The sequence below is a fragment of the Melozone crissalis genome, unplaced genomic scaffold (genome assembly GCF_028551555.1).
Source record: "Melozone crissalis strain CALT ecotype California unplaced genomic scaffold, PUWL_Pcris_2 ptg000017l_1, whole genome shotgun sequence".
Classification (NCBI taxonomy): domain Eukaryota; kingdom Metazoa; phylum Chordata; class Aves; order Passeriformes; family Passerellidae; genus Melozone; species Melozone crissalis.
The window spans coordinates 8,151,245-8,171,403 of record NW_026535795.1 but is presented as its reverse complement, the minus strand read 5'-3'; the positions used below and the strand labels follow the sequence as shown (position 1 = coordinate 8,171,403).

Below are 20,159 nucleotides of genomic sequence, written 5' to 3'. Positions count from 1 at the left end.
CCGTCACTTTTGGTGGTGTTGAGGGCCAGAAGAAGTGCAGCAGGAGGCAAGGAGGGGGTTGATGGTGGTCCCCTGTGACTGTGTTCACAGGGGTTTTCGGATGAGGGAAGAGACAGAGATCTGACTCTATGTTTCAGAAGTCTTGATTTATTGTTTTATGATATATATTACATTAAAACTATACTAAAAGAATAGAAGAAAAGGTCTCATCAGAAGGCTGGCTAAGCTAAGAATAGAAAGGAATGATAACAAAGGCAGCTCTCTTGGACTTTCTGTCTGAGCCAGCTGGGCTGTGATTGACTATTAATTATAAACATCTAAGATGGGCCAGTCAAAGATCCACCTGTTGCATTCCACAGCAGCAGATAACCATTGTTTACATTTTGTTCTTGAGGCCTCTCAGCTTCTCAGGAGGAAAAATGCTAAGGAAAGGGTTTTTCATGGAAAGATGTCTGTGACAGTCCCTGTGTGTCCCTGGGCTGGCCACAGGAGCAGCTCTGACAGGGGAGGCTGGGGAGGGTTCTCTGCCCAAGAGCACTTCAGGCTTCTCAGGAGATGCTGAGGCATAAAAGATGCAGGTCTCTTAGGGGAATGGCTTTCAGACACAGCTCTCTGTCCACATCCTAAAATGAAAGGCTTGGGCTGAGCTCTGGAGCTCTCTCCCCACAGCAGGAGGAGCTCTGCCCATCTCAGAAGTTGTGACAGAGGTGCTGTGATGGCTGCTTCCACCTCCTCTCAGAGACTGTTTTTAAAGACAAATTAAAAGTATTGTATTCACGTAGACAAGGCATGAAAATTCCATATTTGGGAAAGAATTGCTGCAGAGCGAGACCGTTATGGCTGTAAAAACCTCTTCCCTAGGGCAAATGTTGAGATTTTCTTTGCAATTAAAATTTCTTTGAAACTTGGACTAGAGAAGATTTGGAGGAAAAAAAAAACACCCTCCTAAACTTTGAAAATACTTCTTTCCAAACAATGCTTGTGTGAGAGCTTTAACAAATACTGTTCCTCACAGTGTGTCTGATAGCAGAAAGTGACTGAACATGAGAAGTCAAAAGGTTGTGAATAGCTCCTGCTCTGGCAGTTGCCTCATTTTTCTATTATAATTTCTCAAGGCAGCATCAAAGCGGACAATAATTAAACTTAAAGCAACTTAAAAAGAAGGGAGGAAGAGGCATGTTTAGTCATACAGAGCTGAGCATTGTGTAGGTACACATTCCTCTGCCAAAACAACTTTCCTCAACCCTGTGCAAGTTGATCTGAGAAGAAAGGCAGATGAAGGAGTTCCTTGCTGAGAGAACACTTCCAAGGAGCAGAAAGAGGAAATTCAGTGATTTACTTCAAAAATAAGCATGACTAAACTTTTACTACGGATAATGGGTTTTCTGCCCTGTTGTTAAAGCTGAGGCTGTGGTGACATCAGAGGGAGAACTTGATTTTATCATTGTCTGTCTGCTGTGCTCTCTATCAAGGCTGAAGACTTGCTGAAAGGCAGATTGCTACCAAATGTTGCCTTGCACAGTCTGGACCTGCATTTGGGAAATGCTTATCCAGTGACTGGTTGCATGACCCTTTCAGTGTGTAAGTAGACAAAAGTAATTTAAATATCTTAATTAAAAAACCTCCAGAGTTTTGGATCCTTTTGCCACTGATCTCCAGCATTTGTACACAGTGCTATCCAGGTCAATATCTCTTGCCATCTCTTGCTAGATTGACAAAATTTGGTGATATTCTGGAAAGGACACTGAGTTAGAGTCTGCCTTTTGCAGGATCCATTTCAGCGGAGGGTGCAATGGGCAAAACCCCAATTTCAGCAGAGCTTGCAGTGGCAAAAACCTGTCTAGCTTCCAGATGCTCCTACCAGATGTGGCACCAGTATTCTGGTACTTTGTCCAGCTTTATGTGAACATTGAGACTTAAATGGCACTGATGGGATCTGCTGGGATGGGAGCTTGCAGTGCAGCGCCTGTGACCATCATCTGTCTTGGTGTGAGTGGGCATCCCACACTTCTCTTTCAGCAGTGCTGCCTTCCCTTACTGAATTAGTGATCTGAGTTCATGCTTTCCAGTCAAGGACTGGTTTGTGGGGGCTGCAGCCAGGTTGTGCTGTTGGTCCCTGGTGTTCTAAAGCTGCAGAGTATTCCAGAGGGCTCAGTGCTTTCCATTGTCCAGCCCAAAGGGGGAATCCTGAGGTGCCTCTTGAATGCTGGAGAGGAGCTGTGGGGATGTGGATGGGTGCTTGGCCAAGTGCCTGGTGTGGTACTGACATCTCCTGTCAAGAGACAGCGTGTGGGATGTTGGAAGCTTGATTGTGATACCCCTGCCTGGCCTGGAGTTGACAGTGTTTTATGTCTGCTGAGATTGCCTCATCTCTCCTCTCTGTATTTCGAGGAGAAGTTTATAAAAAGAAAAAAAAAAAACCCAAAAACCTGTATTTGCCTCATCTTGTCTTACAATATCCAGTAGAGAAAGTGAGCTCCGGAGAGCCCGAGTTCATGTCTTAGCCTTAGGCCTGCAGATTATGAACCATCTTAAAGCTTTGCAGCAGCCTTGCCATGCCTGCATTACCTGCACACAGCAGATCTGGGGGGTGTGTGGAGCCAGCCTGCTCCTTTGCCCAGGAAGGGGAGCTTTAAGCGGATTTGAATCCTGTTTAACAGGAGGAGCCGTGGTCACAGCCCGTGCTGCTCTGTAGGCAGTGCTGGAAAGAATTGCTCTGGGAGTAATTGCTGCTTTCCCTGCCCCATGTCCCAGCAGGGCTGTCTGAGGCTGGGCTGCTGTGCTGCCCACGCTCTCACATGTGAGGCAGGTGGGCTCCCTGTGGGCTGCAGGCTGAGCTGGCACTAATTTGACCCCCAGAGCTGCTCTTATGCTTGCACGCGGCTTCAGCTGTTCCTTGAGGTGACACAGCTGACACTGGATGGTGCTGGAGCCAGTGCTCACCCTCTGAGCTCTCAGGTAGAGGCACAGTGGGGTCAGAAGGAGCTGGGCAGGGAATGGAGGGGGCTGGTTGGTGGTGGAGTTGGCTCCACTATTTAGAAAGGGTCTCCAGATGGGTTTGCATGTTCTGGGAACAAACTGGTGTCAAACTTGTGCTCTTCCTGCTGCTCTGACAGTGGGGCACTCATGGCTGCTTGCTGGGAGTCAGGTAGGAGCTCTGTCTGTCTGGCTTTCTGTCCTGGGTTGTCTCCAGAGGTGCTGTAGTTCTGCCTGTTGGAAGCAGAGCTGCAAACCACAAAGCTGTGACTGTGCTCTAGGTCTGTACCTCCAGCCTGCCTCTTGTATCTCCCCATGCTCTGCAGCCTCCCTGTGAGGCAGCTGTGCTCAGTGCCACAGCTGGCAGAACCACAGTTTGGGACTGTGCTGCTTCCATTGGTGTGCTGTAACTGTGTGGCTCCCCATGACTGGTCAGAGATTCTGCTCCAGACCTGGGGATGCAGGCACACCACAGCTCTTCTCGTGCCCCCTTTGCCCCTGCAGGATGTGCCCTTGGGAGAGCACACTGTGAGGAGCAGGGGAGTCCACAGGCCCCCAGTTTTCAGCCATGGGGTTGGGATTCTGCCTGTAGGTGCTGTCCCCACCCCAGGGACTGTCCCTGTCCCTGCTGTGCTGCTTCTGTTCCTTCCTTGGCTTTGCTGGCTAGCAGGGCTGGAGCTGTGTGAGAGGTGCTGCCCTGAGCTCATTCTGCAGGCAGCTAATCCAGCAGCAGGAGGACTGTGGGTGTCAGGCTGAGGAATTGTCTCTGTCCAGCAACCCTCCTACTGCAGCCTTCTTCTCCTTGTGTCCTCTGGGCTGTGGTAAAGCCAAAGAAAGCCCCAGCTTTAAGGAACTCTTGTGCTTGGCATTCATGCTGTGGCTCTGCATTCTAGAGGTGGCACAAGCAGTGCCTTGCTCTTGCCTTGCTCCTCAGCAGCCTTTGCAGCATCCTCAGGGCTGTTCTGAGCAGCTGGAGCAGCCCTGATGCTGCTGCCACTCTGCTGGGAGGAGTGGGGAGCCAGAGCAGCACATCCAAGCTCATGTTTGCTGAGGCTGCAGCCTGGGGTTGAGGGGAGAGGGCTCTCCTTCCCTGCCTTTGCATTTTCTGGTACCTGGTGGGCAATTCTGTGTTTTTTACCAATTATTAGGGCTTGTCAGAGGGGCAGTACTGGTGTGCCAGCCCTTCCAGCAGAGCTGTGTGCATGAGGTCCCAGGGATGCTCCCTCCCTCTGGGTGGGACAGTCCTCCCTGGGCTGCTGCCAGCAATGCAGGGCTGTGGTGTGCTGGGCACTGCTGCCCTGGTGTGCTATTGCCTGCCCCCTCCCCCTGCCTACTTTCTCCTGCATCAGCCTGCATTTGTAAAATGAAATAAATATTGACATGGACGGGATGCTATTCAATTTGTCCTGATCACTGGGCTGCGGTGAGTTCTGACAGAGCACAGTGTAAAACATAAGCTCAGGATGTAATTTCTACTGTCAACATGATGTACAGTAGAGCTGTGCCAAATGCACACCAACAAACTGCACGAGCTCTGCTGGGGAGGGCAGGGGGAGCTGTGCTGATCATTGCAGGTGGGGATGGCAGAGCAGCAGGACAGGGGACATCACCCTGGGCCTGGGGCAGTCTGAGAGTCTGGTGCTTCACACTCTGCGTGGAAACTTGCTTGCTGTGGTGTGCTGGGCACGTTGCCACGTGGGAACATGTGTGCTGCTGTGGGCTGGGCTGGCTGCAGCAGCAGCTCCCATGATTATTTACAGCCCCACTGCTCAGGTGGGGCAGGGGGAAGGGGCACTTCCAGCTGTTGGTGAAAGGTTTCAACAACACAGGGAAATAAACACTGTGCTAGTGCTGTGTGACCGTGTTCACAGGGGTCTTCGGATGAGGGAAGAGATGAGGATTTGACTTTATGTTTTAGAAGGTTTGATTTATTATTTCATTATATATATTATATTAAAACTGTATGAAAAGAATAGAAGAAAGGATTTCATTAGAAGGTTAGCTAAGAATAGAAAAAGAAAGAATGATAACAAAGGCTTGTGGCTTGGACTCTCTGTCCGAGCCAGCTGGGCTGTGATTGGCCATTAATTAGAAACAACTAACATGGGTCAGTCAAAAATCTACTTGTTGCATTCCACAGCAGCAGATAATCATTGTTTACATTTTGTTCCTGAGGCCTCTCAGCTTCTCAGGAGGAAAAATCCTAAAGAAAAGATTTTTCATAAAAGATGAAAACAGTCCTGGTTCCTGTGCATGGGACCTTCTGGTGTGTCTTCATTTCTGCTGCTGCAAGGGCAGGAGTAGGACTTGGGGCTTTTGGCTTTGCAGCTTCTGTAAGAGGTGTGTGATGTGACAGCTGGAAAGGTTCTGCACACTGAGGAGAGACGTGACCCTGAAGCTGTCACAGAAGAGACACAGGCTGAGAATTTGCCACTGGAGAAGGAGGATCTGGTTTGTGGCAATGTGTCTCTGGGCTACAGATGTGTCTCTGGGCCTGCATTTTGTGGTGCAGGGAACTGGAGTTCAGCACAGGTTCTGTGGTTGGCTTTGATGTGTGGTACCTGGATGAGGCAGTTCTGGTTACAGCACCTGCATTGCTGCCCACAGGAAGAGCAGCACACAGCTCAGCTGAGAGCAGCTGAACTTTGGGCACGTGACACCAGCAAACTGCATCAGCTCAGATGAGGAATCTGTGAAATATAAACCCAGCGCAATAGCTGAGACTGTGCATGAGGTTGTGTTTCCCACAGCAACGCAGCCCAGCCCCATGGGTGCTCAGCAGGACTCTCCTCTCCATGGCAGAATCTGCTCTCTGGAGTGCTCAGATGCAACAGGACTGAACAAGTTGCCTTGGGAACTGTGGGCCAGCTTGTCTGCCAGCCAGGGAGCAGCTCTGCTCAAGTGGAGCTCGCCCACTGCAGCATCTTCTTCTGCCCTCGCTTCCTCTCTCCTGCCTTGCCTTAGTGTGTGCATTTAAGCTGTTCTTGTTACTGGTTTATTGATGCTGTTTGGGACTGTGCTGCTTCCACTGGTGTGCTGTAACTCTGGTCAGGCTGACAGAGAAGGCCAGTGTCCATTTCTGCCATTTCTGTGTGCTCAGGGCTGCCTGCAGTGAGTGCCTGGGGTACCTGTGTCCTGGAGGAAATCAGATGTCACCGAGGTGTGAGATGGTGTGATGAGGGGAATCAAGGTGGCTCCTGCTGCTGTCACAGAGCCAGTGCTGGTGCTCTCTGCCAGCTGTGTGCCCCAGTGCTGGGTTCTGGAGGCTCTGGGAATGTGCTGCCTTTGTGCCAGCTCGCTTGGACACCCTGGATGCTGATGTTAGTTGTGTGCCAGGATTTGCTCCAGTGGACTGGCTTTCCTGCAGCCTCCCCATGTGTTCAGAAGGCCTTCAGTGTTGCAGAACTGCACCCTGGCACTGGCACTGCTGCTTTGTCAGGCTTCTGGCAGGGTTTAATAAATCAGTGTGGCTGGATCTGCTCCTGGATGGCAAGGGCAGGATGCTGGGTGAGCAGAATGGGAGACTTCAGCAGGTGGTGGCTGCTTCTCCCCAGGCATCTGGCTGACATAGCTGTCCTGAGAACACATGCAGATGGATTCTTTTCTAAATTCTCTTTCTGGCAGTTGAGTTTACCAGCTACAACTCCTTGTACTCAGATTTTGGATGCAACCAGAGGTGTTGCCTGTAAAAGTGCTGCAGAGTGGCAGGCAGAAATGCTGGGCAGGGTGTTCTTCCCACACTTACTGTTTGTTTGCCCTTGCTGCTGACCTGAAACTCTTGCTCTGGCTCAGCTTTTGCTGCTCAGTTTATTGACATGTCTCACTGTCTGGGTAACCTACTCCAAAATAACCAGAGCTCTCCTGGGTGTGAGAGTTGGGAGAGGTGCTGTTTGTGACAGCAGTGCACTATGTCTGGCTGTATTTATCTTCTATATAGCCAGGTAAGTGTGATAAAGCACACTTGCACTTGTGCTGGTTTTGTGAGTGTCTTGCTCTGCTGTGGGTTGGGCAGCCCCAGCTCTGTTGCTCCAGACCCCAGTCTCTGCATTTGTTCTGTGAATTTACTTTACCCTCTGTGTGGGAAGAAATGGCTCAGTCCATCCCCCACCTACAGGACACCTTGCTCCCCTGGGTGTACAGAGTTAAATACTCTGGGGTTTGATAGGGACCCTCACCAGCTGCCCTTTGGGAGCAGGGACGGGAAGCATTTCTGCTTGGGGAGGCCTGGCTGCAAGACACATTGCAAACAACTCACCTGGCTGGTGTGAAATATCTTTATAATAAATGGGCTGGCAAAGAGGAGGGGTGGCAGCAATGTTACTGCTTCTGTACCATGATTGCCAACATAAAAATACACTGGAGACCCTGTTTTCCTTGGAGCATGAAGTGCACAGGGCTGGCACATGTGACAGCTGATGTGCATGTGTGAGTGGAATACAGTGTGTGTACATGGGCAGGAAATGTGTGTGCACACAAATGAGACAGAAATAGACAGAAGGAGCCAGTGTGTGTGAGTGATCTTGGCTGTGCATGGGGTGGGATGTGTGTGAGACCTTTTGGTGAATAGATTTGTGCACACTGTGTGACACACAACTTGTGAGCATGAGCAGGCAGTTTAGAATGATGCTTTGTGGTTCTCAGGGAAGTGTTTGTCCAACAAGTGAATACAGACAGGAAAGGGTGCAGCAGAGATTCCCTGTTTGGGAAATGGCCCCATTGGTGGAGTCACACGGGAATGGCAAGTGAGGGAAAGGGCTGGAGAAATATGTGGGAGCTGTCCCTCCTCTGAACTGTTCAGATTCATGCAGGGCTCTGTGCAAAGCACAGCCTGGTTCCCTTTCTGTGGGGAGTAGATGGACACCTAGCCCAGGATCATTTGCCTTTCCATTCACCCTCTTTCTGCTCTCCTCTGCTCCTCCAGAGGAGCAGCTGACAGGAGATGAATTCTGCAGGCTGGTGCATGTTTCATGAGTAGATCAGGCTGTGGCTGGCATTGCAGAGCTCTGGTGGAACCTCAGGGTGTTGGTGCAGGGAGAGATGGATGCTGCATCCCCATCTCCTGATCAGGCTCCTTCTCTCCATGTGCTCACTGGATGCAATACCAGTACCCTTGGCTGAAGGTCTTGTGTCCCAGCCCTTGGTGTTTTGAAGCTTACACCAGAGCCCTTTTTCAAACTGTTACCTTTAGAGTCGGCCAGGTGGCAGATTCTTGAACAGATGCTATTCTGCTGCCCATGGCTGCAGAGGTGAGATGGCAGAGAGGTTCTGCAGGGGGAGCTTGCAGGAGTGTCTGCACTGGCTGCACCTCCCATGCTCAGGGGCTGGTATCCCTCACTGTGAGCCTTGTCTGCCTGCTGTGCTCTGGTCCTGTGCTGTGCCAGGAGTGCTGCTGCACAGCTCCCAGCAGTGTGGGTGGGCACCAGTGCCTCCCTCCAGGCACACACCTCACTCCTCTCAACAGCCAGGACCATGTGGTGAGGGGTGCCCTTGTCAGCAGGATCCTTGGTCTCTGAGTCCCTGCTGGAGCAGATGTCTGCAGTGCTGGGAGCTCTGCAGCCCTCCCTGTTGTGTTCCTGCTCGGCAGGACCTGTGGGATTTGGCCTGGCTGTGGAGCACCTGGGGCAGGGCAGGGTGGGAGATACTGAGCAAGGCAGCAGGAGCAGCACAGGGGGACACTGGGCCGTGTTTTCACACCAGCTCTGACACTTTGGCTTTTTCCAGGCTCCTGGAGATGCTGCTGACTGCCCTGCACCTCCCTGCGTGAACCAGCAGAGAATGGAAGTGACCAGAATCACCTGGCCCAAGGACCCTTCAGCAGGCACTGGGATGGAGTTACAAATGGCCTTGTGAGCTGCACCTGTGGCACACACACCTGCCCTGCCACACCCCTTGCACAATAGTCCCAGACTGCCACAGGACAGGCAGACATTGGCCACAGCAGCTCATCCTGTGAACTCCTCTGTGAAAAGCTTTGTGGAAGAGCTTCCTCCTCCTCCTTCTCCTGTGAATGCCAGCAGCGGGTGTGTGTGCCCCGTGTGCCCGCAGGCAGGGTGGGCAGCAGGCTGAGCATCACCCCCCTGCCCAGCCAGACCCACGGCAGCCCAGCACGGAGCCCTGCAGCTCTGTCCCCAGGGACAAATGCCAGCTGCCACACTCTCCTCTGCAAACCCAGGAGCAGCCTGCCAGGCACCAGCACTGACTGCTCCCACGCCAGCAGCGGGCAGCCCGGGCCACCTCTTGTCCCACATGTGACTCAGGCAGGACAGGGCACGGCATGCAGCAGGGACAGGGATGCTCTGCACTGACCAGGCAGCCTCACACCCCTAGTGTGGACTTTCCTCCTTCTTCTCCCTAAAGGATGCTGGCTGCCTGTCCAGAAGCTCCTAGTGTGGACTTTCCTCCTGCCTTTCCCTAAAGGATGCTGGCTGCACACCCAGAAGCTCCTGCTGATGCAGCCCCCTAGAGTGCCATGGCGAAGGGTCTGCAGGGCTGCCTGTGCACCATGCTGCTGCTGCTGTGTGCCATGCAGGAGCTGGGCTGCTGGGCCATGCACACAGTGGGGCAGGGCCCTGGGGAGCCCGGGGACCCTGCGCTGCTGGCCGGAGGGAGAGTGAAGCGTGGCTGGGTCTGGAACCAGTTCTTTGTGGTGGAGGAGTACACGGGCACGGAGCCGCTCTATGTGGGGAAGGTAAGCTGGCCTGGTGTCTCCATGGCGGGGACAGGGGCAGGGTGGACATGCTGGCAATGCTGAGCAGGGAGAGGGCCCTTGTGAAGGTTGTTCATGGAGGCTTGGCTGGAGAAATACTCTGTGGACTGTGATGGCAGGAGCCTGGTCCATGCTGGGGGTGGGGAGGTTAATGTGCTCCCAGGACACACCAAGACTTACATCTGCATTCCTACAGTTGTATACTGGCTTTTTATGGTGTCTGAGGGTGGGTGCAAGAAGCCCTGTCTCTGTGGGACAGGTGACAGTGCTGTGCTGGACAGGACTGGGACTGCAGGAGGGAGCTCACCACACTTCCCTGGCGTGTGACCTCCGGGGAAGGCTGGACATGGACCTCTGCTCCCTCCACTCCTGGTGTCCTGAGGCTGAAGGAGCATTTCACCTTGGGCTTCTGGTTTTATCCCTTTCTGGGAGCTCTGGAGAAGCAGCTGCCCCTCACATCAGGCAGATGGGTTGTTTGTATATGGATGAAGGCAGTGCTAGCTGTTGGGACCAGTCAGAGGAGCACACTGGAGCTGGAGGCATGGGCGCACCCCGAAGGAAAGTGCCCAAGAGCTTGTAGAGCAGGGCTGTCTGATGGCCTCAGCCGTCTGGGCGTGAGTCTGGAGGAGCTTGAAAATGGGTTTCTTGGCTAGGGGCCAGCGGGGATTTCAGTGGTGATTTGTGTCCGTTTCAGCAGACATTCAAAGCCGCGCTCCTGCGCCGCCCTCGGAGCAGGCCCAGCTAATTCATGGCTCCCCTGGGAGCAGCACAGGGCCTGTCACAGGCCTGGCTCTGCCTCTGCTCCAGCTGAACCCAAACCTACAACTCACCCGTTTTACAGCCCCTTTCCACATCACCCAACACATCACCCGCCTGGCTCCCAGCAGCAGCAGCTCTGCCTGGGATCCCCAGGGCTGGAAGCAGCAGGACCAGGCTTTTCCTGCAGCAGGGCCAGGCTTTTCCTGCTGCTGGGAGAGCATGGAGTGCTTGCCTGGGACACTCCTTGTCCCCAGAAGTGTGCCAGCCCTCTTAGCACAGTCTGTGGGTCCAGAGCCTTCCTGCACTGGGGCTTGCCCTCCGTGGATGCCTCTCACACACCTACATGTGCTTTCTGGAGGGCCGATACCATTTCCATAAAATCTGGGTTCTCTAGCTAATCCTTCTTCTGAACTGTAATTTCCCCTGAGGCTGCTGTCAGTTTGATGTGGATTTCTTTGGGTTTTTTAAATAGAATTATGGGGTCAGCACTAGTTACAAACTTCTGCATGTGGACAGATCTATTTTAGATAGAGGAGAGGATTAAAGGGAAAAAAGCAGATTTAATTAAGTTGCTAATATTTAAAGAAAATTGATGAACTCGGGGTTTATGAGTTGGAGCAAACAGAGTGCGCCTTTATTACGGGCTAGTTTTTATTTGATTTTCTTTCTTTTCTAGCCCCAGAGCCATTTTTTATTTGTGTATCTGTGCTTTCTGTTTAATTGCTTTTAATAAGGAATGTGCACCTCTGTTCATATTTAATTTTGATTTAATTATTAGTATGTAATTAATGGCTTGGTAAGAATCCTGGTTGTAGTCTTTTAGGACAAGGAAACAATTTTCCTGTTTAACAAATGGGACTGATCAGCCTATTGTCCTCCCTCTGGATGTCCCAGACTTTGCTCTCCTTGCTTGGGGCTGAGCTGCAGGCAGGGCTGGGTGGTCCCTGTGCTCTTGGGGCTCAGCAGAGCTGTGTGACATCAGTGTCCTGCCATGTCCAGGGGTGGAGGGAGCCCTGAGGCTGTGTGGTGCTCCCCAAGCCTGCCTGCTGTGACAGGGAGGGGAGAACATCCCTGCCATGTGCTCTGTGGCATCTCCCCTTGTGTTTCTGTAGTCTGCCATCCGGCCCTCCCCCATTAGTTGTTGTTTAGCCAAGCAGCACAGATTTAGCTCTTTTAATCTTCCCCTGTAAATCAATCTCTGCAGCCCCTTGAGCCCAGGCTCCATTTTTCTTCCTAGCATTCCGGTTTGCAGGGATGCTGGTGCCTGCTCCAAGCAGTCAGTGATGAGCAAATATGTGAAGAGGATGTGCTGAGAGCTCAATGTGGTGCTGGATGCTTTATCTCTAGCCTAATTATTAATCATAAGCCCCGTGTTCAGCAGGAAATGCAGGTTTCTGCTGCCTGCACTGTACAGACCTGGTGCTCCTTCATTCTGAAAAGCTCACGGAGTAGCACTGAGAGCTGGGAGAGGATGATAAAGTGAAGAGGGCAGCAAGCTCTGCCCCAGCCAGTGGGGAGGGTGGGGACTGGATGGCCAGGGTGGGGTGACCACCCCATGGGCACATTTCCAGCCAAAGCCATCACGGTGGTCCCAGACTCTGCTGTGCTCACAGCTCTATTTGTGAGCTGAGTGAAGGTCTCCTTCCAGGCAAGCCTTGAGAGATATGTCACCATGGGCAGTAATTTGTGAATGTTGTGCAAAATGCACTGAATTGCCTAACGTGTGGGTCCCTCACTTGTGAAATAAATACATAAACTGTATCTAACAAGACAAATATAATGAAGGCATCGTAAAAAAAGAGGCAGCTCTGGTATAAATTCTTGCTGGTAGAGCTATATGTCTGAAAGGTGGATTATAGAACTGCAGTTTGGAAGATTGAATGGCCCATAAACATTTTCATATTTCATTAGCCGATTAATGGACGGCTTTTTTCTTTTTGTGGAGGGGGGACATGACTTTGCTGATTCTAAGCAAAAATTGTAGGAAACAAATGAAAGCAGCTGATGAAACCTTTCCGGGGGCCTGTCCCATTATGGATTGTCCCAATTAATGCCCATGCTGCTCCCTGTCAAGATGCATTCTGCCTGTCCAGTTACTGTTAATAGATTTCTCATAAGTGGCTGGATTGTAAAAACCTCATAACTCAGTTTAATGCCACCAATAAAATTATCTCTGGACATCTGGCCTGGATTCCAGTCAGCTCCTGGTCCTTAGGGAGCTGCTGTTTACCCTTTCTTTTCCTAATTCCAAACATTGTCTTAATTAAAAAATGAAGCAGCAGAGATTGCCTGCAAAGGCATCTTCCTCAGGGTCTGTTTTTAGTCCTGGACATGAGCCGATTTGTCACACTCTTTTGCAGATTTTGTCCAAGTGGGGCTCTGGGCCTGATGATGGGATGTTGTGACCCCTGTTGCCCTGCAACATAAACCCAGCAGAGGGGTGCAGCATGTGTGTGAGCTCTCCAGCAGGGCGATTTGTCAGCACCAGCTGCCCAGATCATGGAGGGTGGCTGTGGCCGAGGCAAAGCAGGTGGATGAGGATGGACTTTGGGCAATTAAAGGGAAAAAACTTTTGGTTGTGTAGAAGGGAGGGGATGCTGATGGTGCAGCTTGGGAGAGGTGATCCCATGCTGCCAGAGTCCTGGGTCCTTGCCCATAGGGAAACCTCTTTCTTTGGAGTGCAGTTGAGTTGTCCTTTGCTTTTCCATCATCTCACAACCCCTTATTAAAGGAGTCGTGGGAGTGGGCACTAGCAGAATCTGTAATCTGCAGAGCTGTAAAGACAGGCCTGAAATTCTAATTTATTGGGCCTTCATGTGAACGAACAGGAGTTGTCTGGTCGTGCTCTCTGTCACTGTCCAGTCCAACAAGAGCAGAGGGGCATCACACAGGGACCATGGGCAGGTGGCTGGGGTTGGGTACAAGCACATCCCCAGCCTGCTCCCACCCTCTCCCTCTTTCCCTGGCAGATCCACTCGGACTCGGATGAAGGAGACGGCTCCATCAAGTACACCATCTCCGGGGAGGGCGCAGGCACCATCTTCCTCATCGATGAGATCACAGGGGACATCCACGCCACCGAGCGCCTGGACCGTGAGCAGAAAACCTTCTACACGCTGCGGGCGCAGGCCCGGGACAGACAGACGGACCAGCTGCTGGAGCCAGAGTCGGAGTTCATCATCAAGGTGCAGGACATCAACGACAGCGAGCCGCGCTTCCTCGAGGGGCCCTACATCGGCAGCGTGGCCGAGCTGTCCCCTGTCGGTAGGTCTGCTCTGGGAAAGCTGCACCTCCTTCCTGTCACACCTTGGTCTGCTCTGGGATGGGATCTCTGCACCTCTCCCCTGTCACACCTTGGTCTGCTCTGGGATGGGCTGGGAAAGCTGCACCTCTCTCTTGTCACTCCTTTGAGCCCGCTGTACCCCACAAAAAGCACTTGCAAATCTCAGGGATTGCAGAGCTAGGGAGCCAAAAGGGAAAAATAAATAAGGTGGCTTAAGAAAAACAAGTGGATAAATCCTCTGAGCTGATTGCCAGCCTTTGGCTGAGCGCTCAGTCTCAGCCCTAAGCCGTGCTCTGGGGACAGGTCGTGGTGGTGCCAGCTGCCTGCTGTGCATTGACTCTGGCTTTGCACAGCCCCCTCCCTCCTGAAGGCTGCCTGGTTGGACTAAACCCTCACAAATCAAGGGGCTCACAACCATGCTGGGTGGTTGGACTAAACCCTCATAAATCAAGGGGCTCACAACCATGCTGGGTGGTTGGACTAAACCCTCATAAATCAAGGGGCTCACAGAGTCTGCCTGTGGCTCAGGTTGGTCTGAGTGGTGCCTCTCCCCCAGCTCAGGCCATCCTCTGTGTGCTGCCTTACTGGTCTTCTGAGCCCCAGGGCTGCTCAGACATCATCCCTTTGAGTGTCCCCATGCAGAACTGCCAGCCCCTTCTCAGCTGGGTCTGCCCTTCTCTGAGGGGCCAGGCCTTGCTGGCTGAGACTGGGGAATTCATGTCCCTGTGACAGAAGTGTGGCTTTCCCATGTTAGCCTTTACTGCCCATCCCCTTGGCAGCAGGCCCCTCTCAGGCGTGTTGGTGACCAGCCTCACTAAGCTCTGAGGGCCAGGCTGATGATGATGAGGCTGCACAAGTCCAACCCCTGGGATGGCAGAGCAGGACAGTCAGCACTGTGGCCACCCAAGCTTTGGGAGGGGTGCAGGGAGGTGATGTGTGAGCTGCAGCACTGCTGCCCTCACTTCTGCTGGGTTCCCCTGCTGCAGAGCCCAGCTGGAGTCCGGGAGAATGGCTGGAGCTGCCTGAGGCCACAGCATTCCCTGTGCACCTTGGGCTCTGTCCTACCCCTACAGCACATGCCTGTGCGTGTTGGCATGTGCTGTGAGCAGGAACCATAAATCACTGTTCCCAAAGGCTGTGTCCAGGTGGCAGACAGCTTGTGAAAGGCTGGCATTGAACATCAGGCAGGACCCCAACACTCAGCGAGGGCTGAGACAGCACAAGGGACAGCAACAGTGCCAGGAGTGCAGAGCCCCCAGGGCAGGGGGACAGCTGAGAGCACCAGGGGCATGAGAGGAGCTCAGGGGAACCACCAGGTCCTGCTGTGCTGCTGTAGAGGTATCCTGGCTGCAGAGGGCAGGGCATGGTGCTCAGTCTGCACTGCCTCGGGACAGAGCTCCAGCTCTCTATGGTTCATGTGCAGCATATTGCAAAGCTGGTGAGTGGCCTGCAGCAGGTACAGAGGTGCAGGAATTGCACCAGAGGAGCTGCTGCTGCCCGGATTCTGTTCATGTATGCAGAACAAGCTCTTCTGCTTCCAGTTACCTGTGCAAATCCTTGCCTCAGTCAGAGTGACCCCTTGAACTACAGCTGGGTGCTCCTGGAGAAATGAAAGACAGCATGTGGGCACCAAAGCAAGAGGCATCCTGTTCCCAAAGGGAAGAAAGAAATTAAATTAATCTAATTTGCTTGAACAACATTTTAAAAAGCAAGGAATTCTCAACTCTGGGTATTAGACAAGGATCCTAGTTCTTTGAAAATCACTAACAATTATGGAGCTGCCTGATCAGACTGATGTGAACAAGACATATCAAAGGAGACAGTTTCTATGCGAAATTGGAGATCAGAGGGAGAAAGAAACACGGTTTCACAACATGAAAGAAGGCGATTCCTGCAAATTAAAATACTCGGAAGTTAAAAGTGAAGAGAAGTGTTGTGAAGGGCGTGGGCTGCATTTCCCAGCTGTGTGCTTGGAGAGGGGAGCTGGAGCCAGGAGCCTGCTCTGCTTTCCAGGCTACCTGCCTGCAGTCTGGCCATGCTGGCGAGTGCACAGGCTCCTCCAGAGCAGCCTGGCCCTGGAGATGGCCCAGGGAGGGCCTCACACATTATCCTCCCATGGTGCTGCTGCCTGGGCCCCAGCAGGGTGAGTGCAGAGCTGGAGGGACCCACTGGAGGCTGCTGCTGCAAGTGCCCAACTCCTTCCCACTTCTCCCTGGGCTTTGCCAGGAAAGGCAGCACGAAGGACAAGATGGGCACAGCCTGTGAAAGCATAAACAGGCAAGGCTGGCAAGGAGCTTTCTGCTCAACCCTCCGAGGTTCAGCAGCTGGGAGGTAGATGGGGCTGCTCATGGGCCTGGTGTGAGAAGTTCAGCTCCAGATGCTGCAGGAAGGGCTGAGGGTGCAGGATATGGGAAGCTGCTGGGCCAGGGAGGTGAAGTTCAGGATATTCAGCCTGCCAGGCCCTTTTTGTGTGGGAGTGCTCCTTGTGTGGCATCAAGGCCAGGTGCAGCTGTGCTTGTGGCTTTGTTGTGGTTGGTATTGATTATTATTTACTGTCTGAGCTGGACAGAGCATCTTCCCTAGAGCTGTGGGGTATTTCCATGAGCGTGACTGGGGAGTGTGCCTTGCTGCTTTCCTGAGTGTGGATGGAGGTGATCCCAGCTTGGTGTTGGCCAAGCTGGAGATTGAAGGCTGGCGAACTTAGTTTGGCTATTGGTGTATCAAGATCAAAGCCTGGGGACCTGCTGGTGGCTGAGCTGCTCTCAGACCCTCCTGGATTCATCTGTAGTAGATAAATGTAGTAAAAAGAAGGGTGACTGGGTGACTGGGATGGGGCCACTCCAAGGGCAGGGCTGCTCTCCAGCTTGGAGCTGCTCATTCCCTGTCTCTGCAGCCTTTGCTCTCCATCCCAGCCTGAAGAGTTAAGGGTGACCCCTTCTTCCTCCTCCTCCTGTGGTCTTGCCTTCCCAGACCTCGCTGGGGTTTGTGCTTGGGTGGTTTTTGTTCTCAGTCAAGGCAGCTCTCAGCTGCTCTCTCCATTCCCTGCCAAGAGCACAGTCCCAGCTCCCAGAGGTGGGTGCCTTCCTGGGGCGTGAAGAGGAATAAACCAAATACAGTCAGATCCGCTCTGTGACAGCAGGAGCAGATCAAAGGACATTATTTGCATAATGAAGGAGTACTAATTGGGAGGGAAAGTCATTTGATTTCCTAGTGTCTAAGAGGGAATAACAAATGAGAGAAGTGCACAAACTCTCAGAGTAACTGGGAGTGCTTTGCAGCACAGCTGCCCTTGCTCTGTGCTGGGGCCAGGGCAAGTGTGTATGTACTGAGACTGAGACTGGGGGTGCTCTAAAGGCCTCTTTGTTCCAGGATCTTGCCTTGGCATTGGTCAAAGTGCATTCTTAGCAAGGAGGAGCAGCACACACAGGACATGTGATGCTCCTCTTAATATTCTCCCAGCCAGCATCTGTTTTCAGCTTGGAAATTTCTTTGGCTGTGGGTGGTTTCTGGGGGTTTAGTCAGCTTTAGTATCTGTCTTCCATGAACTCATCCAGACTCATTGTGAACCTCTGCAGAGGGAAAAGAGAAAGGATTGCTGTTGTTATCTGATGGATCAATAGTGGCAGATGCAGGATGGTCAGGAGGATAAGGGATTTGTAAAGGGCAGAGGTGGTGCCTGGAGCCAGCCCCAGCCTATGAGCCAGGCTGGAGAAGGCATTGTTTCCTACACAGGGATACCTAGCACTTGGAAGAAGCACATCCAAAATGGAAGCTGACCCAATAACTTTATCTGGCTTCCCTTGGCACAGTAGCAACAGCTGCAAAACCAACAATTGGCTTTTCTGGAGAAACCTGGTCTGGCCTGGGGCATCAGGAGCAGCAGTGCAGCTGCTGTGGGAGGTTTGCAGCCTGGCAGGGAGGGCAGCTGGATCTGCAGAGGGATGGAGAGGTCCCTGCTCAGCCCCCAGAGGGAGCTGGGCTGGAGGCAATGCCCTGGAGTCACCCAGGCTGAGGAGGGCAGGGGCTCCTGGGGAGTATTTTCACTGACTGCCCCGTGCCCACAGCGTGCAAACCAAGGAGCAGTGTGTGTGCAGGATGGGGCCTGAACTGCAAATCCTGTTCACTGCTGTCCTGTCACCTCAAGGAGAGGCTGCTGGTCAAGAGCTTGCTCTGTACTGGCACCCCAGGCTCAGCCTCTCTGAGAGACCCACCCCCTTGGGTGGGTCTCTCCAAAACATCAGAGTTGAGCAGAATCCAGCACCAAAGGGAGAGACCTGCAGCTTCAGGAGAATGTAGGATGAGACCCAGCCAACTGCCTTGGAACTGCAGGAGCTTCACCCTGTTACAGAAGGTGCTAAAATTAGCTGTATTTTGGGCTCCTTTCCTGATCTCCCTGGGGTCTGCTTAGCAGCTGTCTGCTGCACTGAGGCGTGAGCCCAAATCCAGCACACTGTCCTGTCAGACAGCTCTGCTGGTGGCACAGGGTGGGTGTTGCAGCCCAGAGCTCACTTGGGGGGTCCCTGGGGAGCAGGCAGGGTCTGGAGTGAGGAGCATGCCAGGAAAGGCATCTGCTCCCATCAGAGCATCACTCCTTCCTCCCTTGGTGCATTCCACTCTCATTTCTCTGTGTAGCACCATGTCCAGATTAGAGGCGATTTGGCTGTACAGACAGAAACTTGGGGTCAAGCCCTGACTCCAGCACAAAGCTGGCTGAATGCAGAAGTGATTATTGTGAAAAGAAATTGTTTAATCTCCGTGCTGGAAGCAGAGAAAAACACTTTGTTTACCATACAGCCAGAACACTTGCAGGCAATCGGATTTCCCCCACACACCCGCCTTGCTGGAAAGTGCTGAAGTCACTTTGTGTATCTGGAAGCTGCTGGGAGCTGGGGCTGCCCTGTCTGTCTATCCTTGGTGAGAGGAGTCCTTCCCCTCCTGCACTGTGCTCTGGGTCACAGGACAGGCTCAAACACTGCCCTGCCCAGGTGGGGATCTCATCCAGCCCCTCACAACCTCAGCCCCTCCATGGGATGCTGTGGTTTGCTCCCCATGGCACCAGTTTATCTGCTCCATGCCAGGGGCTGGGGTGCTTTGTGCAGTGCCTTTCTCTGGCCAGATACCCCAAAAGAAGTTTCAGAGTAGCAGATTGGAGCAATTGCACCCTGGTTACTGCCCTGGGGCTTGTCCTGTGGGGTAGCAGGGCTGTGCAGTGAATCTCCTCTGGGCCTGGCTTTCTACCAAGTCAGGATGTTCACAAGATTGCAAGAAACTCACTTCTGCTCCAGTAATTTTGAAGCTACTCCAGTTCTTTTTTTCCCTGGTGTCCTGCCTGAATGTGTCTGGGGTGCATCAGCCACTGCAGGTGTTTGGGGCCAGAGAAAAGCTGTAAATTGCATTGTTTATAAACTCCCTCCTGCCCCATGGCACCCAGGCACCTGGAATGGGAGTGCTGCACACTGGCATCAGGCCAAGGAACATGGCTTTGCATGACACAGCACTCCTTGCAGGGCCCCTGATGTTCTGCAGGGCTGGAGTGCCCCAGTGCTGTCCTGGAGCTGGCCAGATCCCACAGAAAGGGCTCTCAGCATGGCCAGAAACTGTCCCTGCTCTCTGCAGGTGCAACTGAGCCGCCGAGCTGGTCTGGAGAGCATCTGGAGGCTCCTGGTTTCACCACAGAACAGTGAATGCTGCCATGAGGAGAGACAGCCAAGTTTAGCAAGTGCTGGTTTTCCCTGCTCCTCATTTGCCTCTTTGCCTGCCCAGAGCCTGGCTGTGCTTCAGTCCCTGGGGGAGTGACAGGTCCCAGGCACCTCCTTGTGGATTCAGTGCAGGCCCTCTCTGCTCGTGGATGTGTTTGGAGTTTGCCTGTCAACATTTCTTTTAGCTGAACGTGTTTGCAGTGAGTGGCATAGCAAGTGGCCTGGAGCTCTCAGCCTTTTCATGCAGGGATGGCCCCAGAGGCTCTGGGTCCTGTGGGAAGGCAGTCACAGGTGCCAGGACAGGCCTGCATTGGCATTGCAGAGGTGCCCTGCAGAGCCCATCCATGCCATGCAGGGCACTGGGCTGGGCTGCTGTGCCCTGGCAGCCCTGGGGGCACTCAGCATGGCAGGGTGGCTCTGGGGGCTGCCCTCAGGGGAGGGACCCTGCAGAGACACAGCTCCTGCAGGGAAAATATCACCGTGGTATTTTCTGAAAAATCCCTTCGCCAGGATTTCTTCTCCTGGGAAGGTGGGAAGCCTCAGCTTCTCCATGTTTGGAGATTGCTTATCCAAACATGTGAATTGTTTTTATTTCATAACCAAACACAGCCAGCTGTGTCGGACTCTCTGAGTCAGTCACGAGTTTTTATTATTCATTCTTGTTAAGCCTTCTGTCTGTATCCTTCTCTTTCTTTGGTACAGTTTTAGTATAGCATTCTAGAATAGAATAGAATAG

General features: G+C 52.8%; 1 protein-coding gene across 1 annotated transcript in view; it reads left to right on the top strand.

Annotated features, from left to right (window-relative positions):
* Positions 1-20,159, top strand: part of CDH22 (cadherin 22) — a 77,275-nt gene that overhangs the window by 17,480 nt on the left and 39,636 nt on the right. Inside the window, exons 2-3 of the mRNA XM_054274428.1 lie at positions 8,698-9,664; positions 13,411-13,705. Of these exons, the coding sequence (XP_054130403.1) occupies positions 9,446-9,664; positions 13,411-13,705 (514 nt within the window). The 5' untranslated portion in view covers positions 8,698-9,445. The remainder of the gene's footprint in view (positions 1-8,697; positions 9,665-13,410; positions 13,706-20,159) is intronic.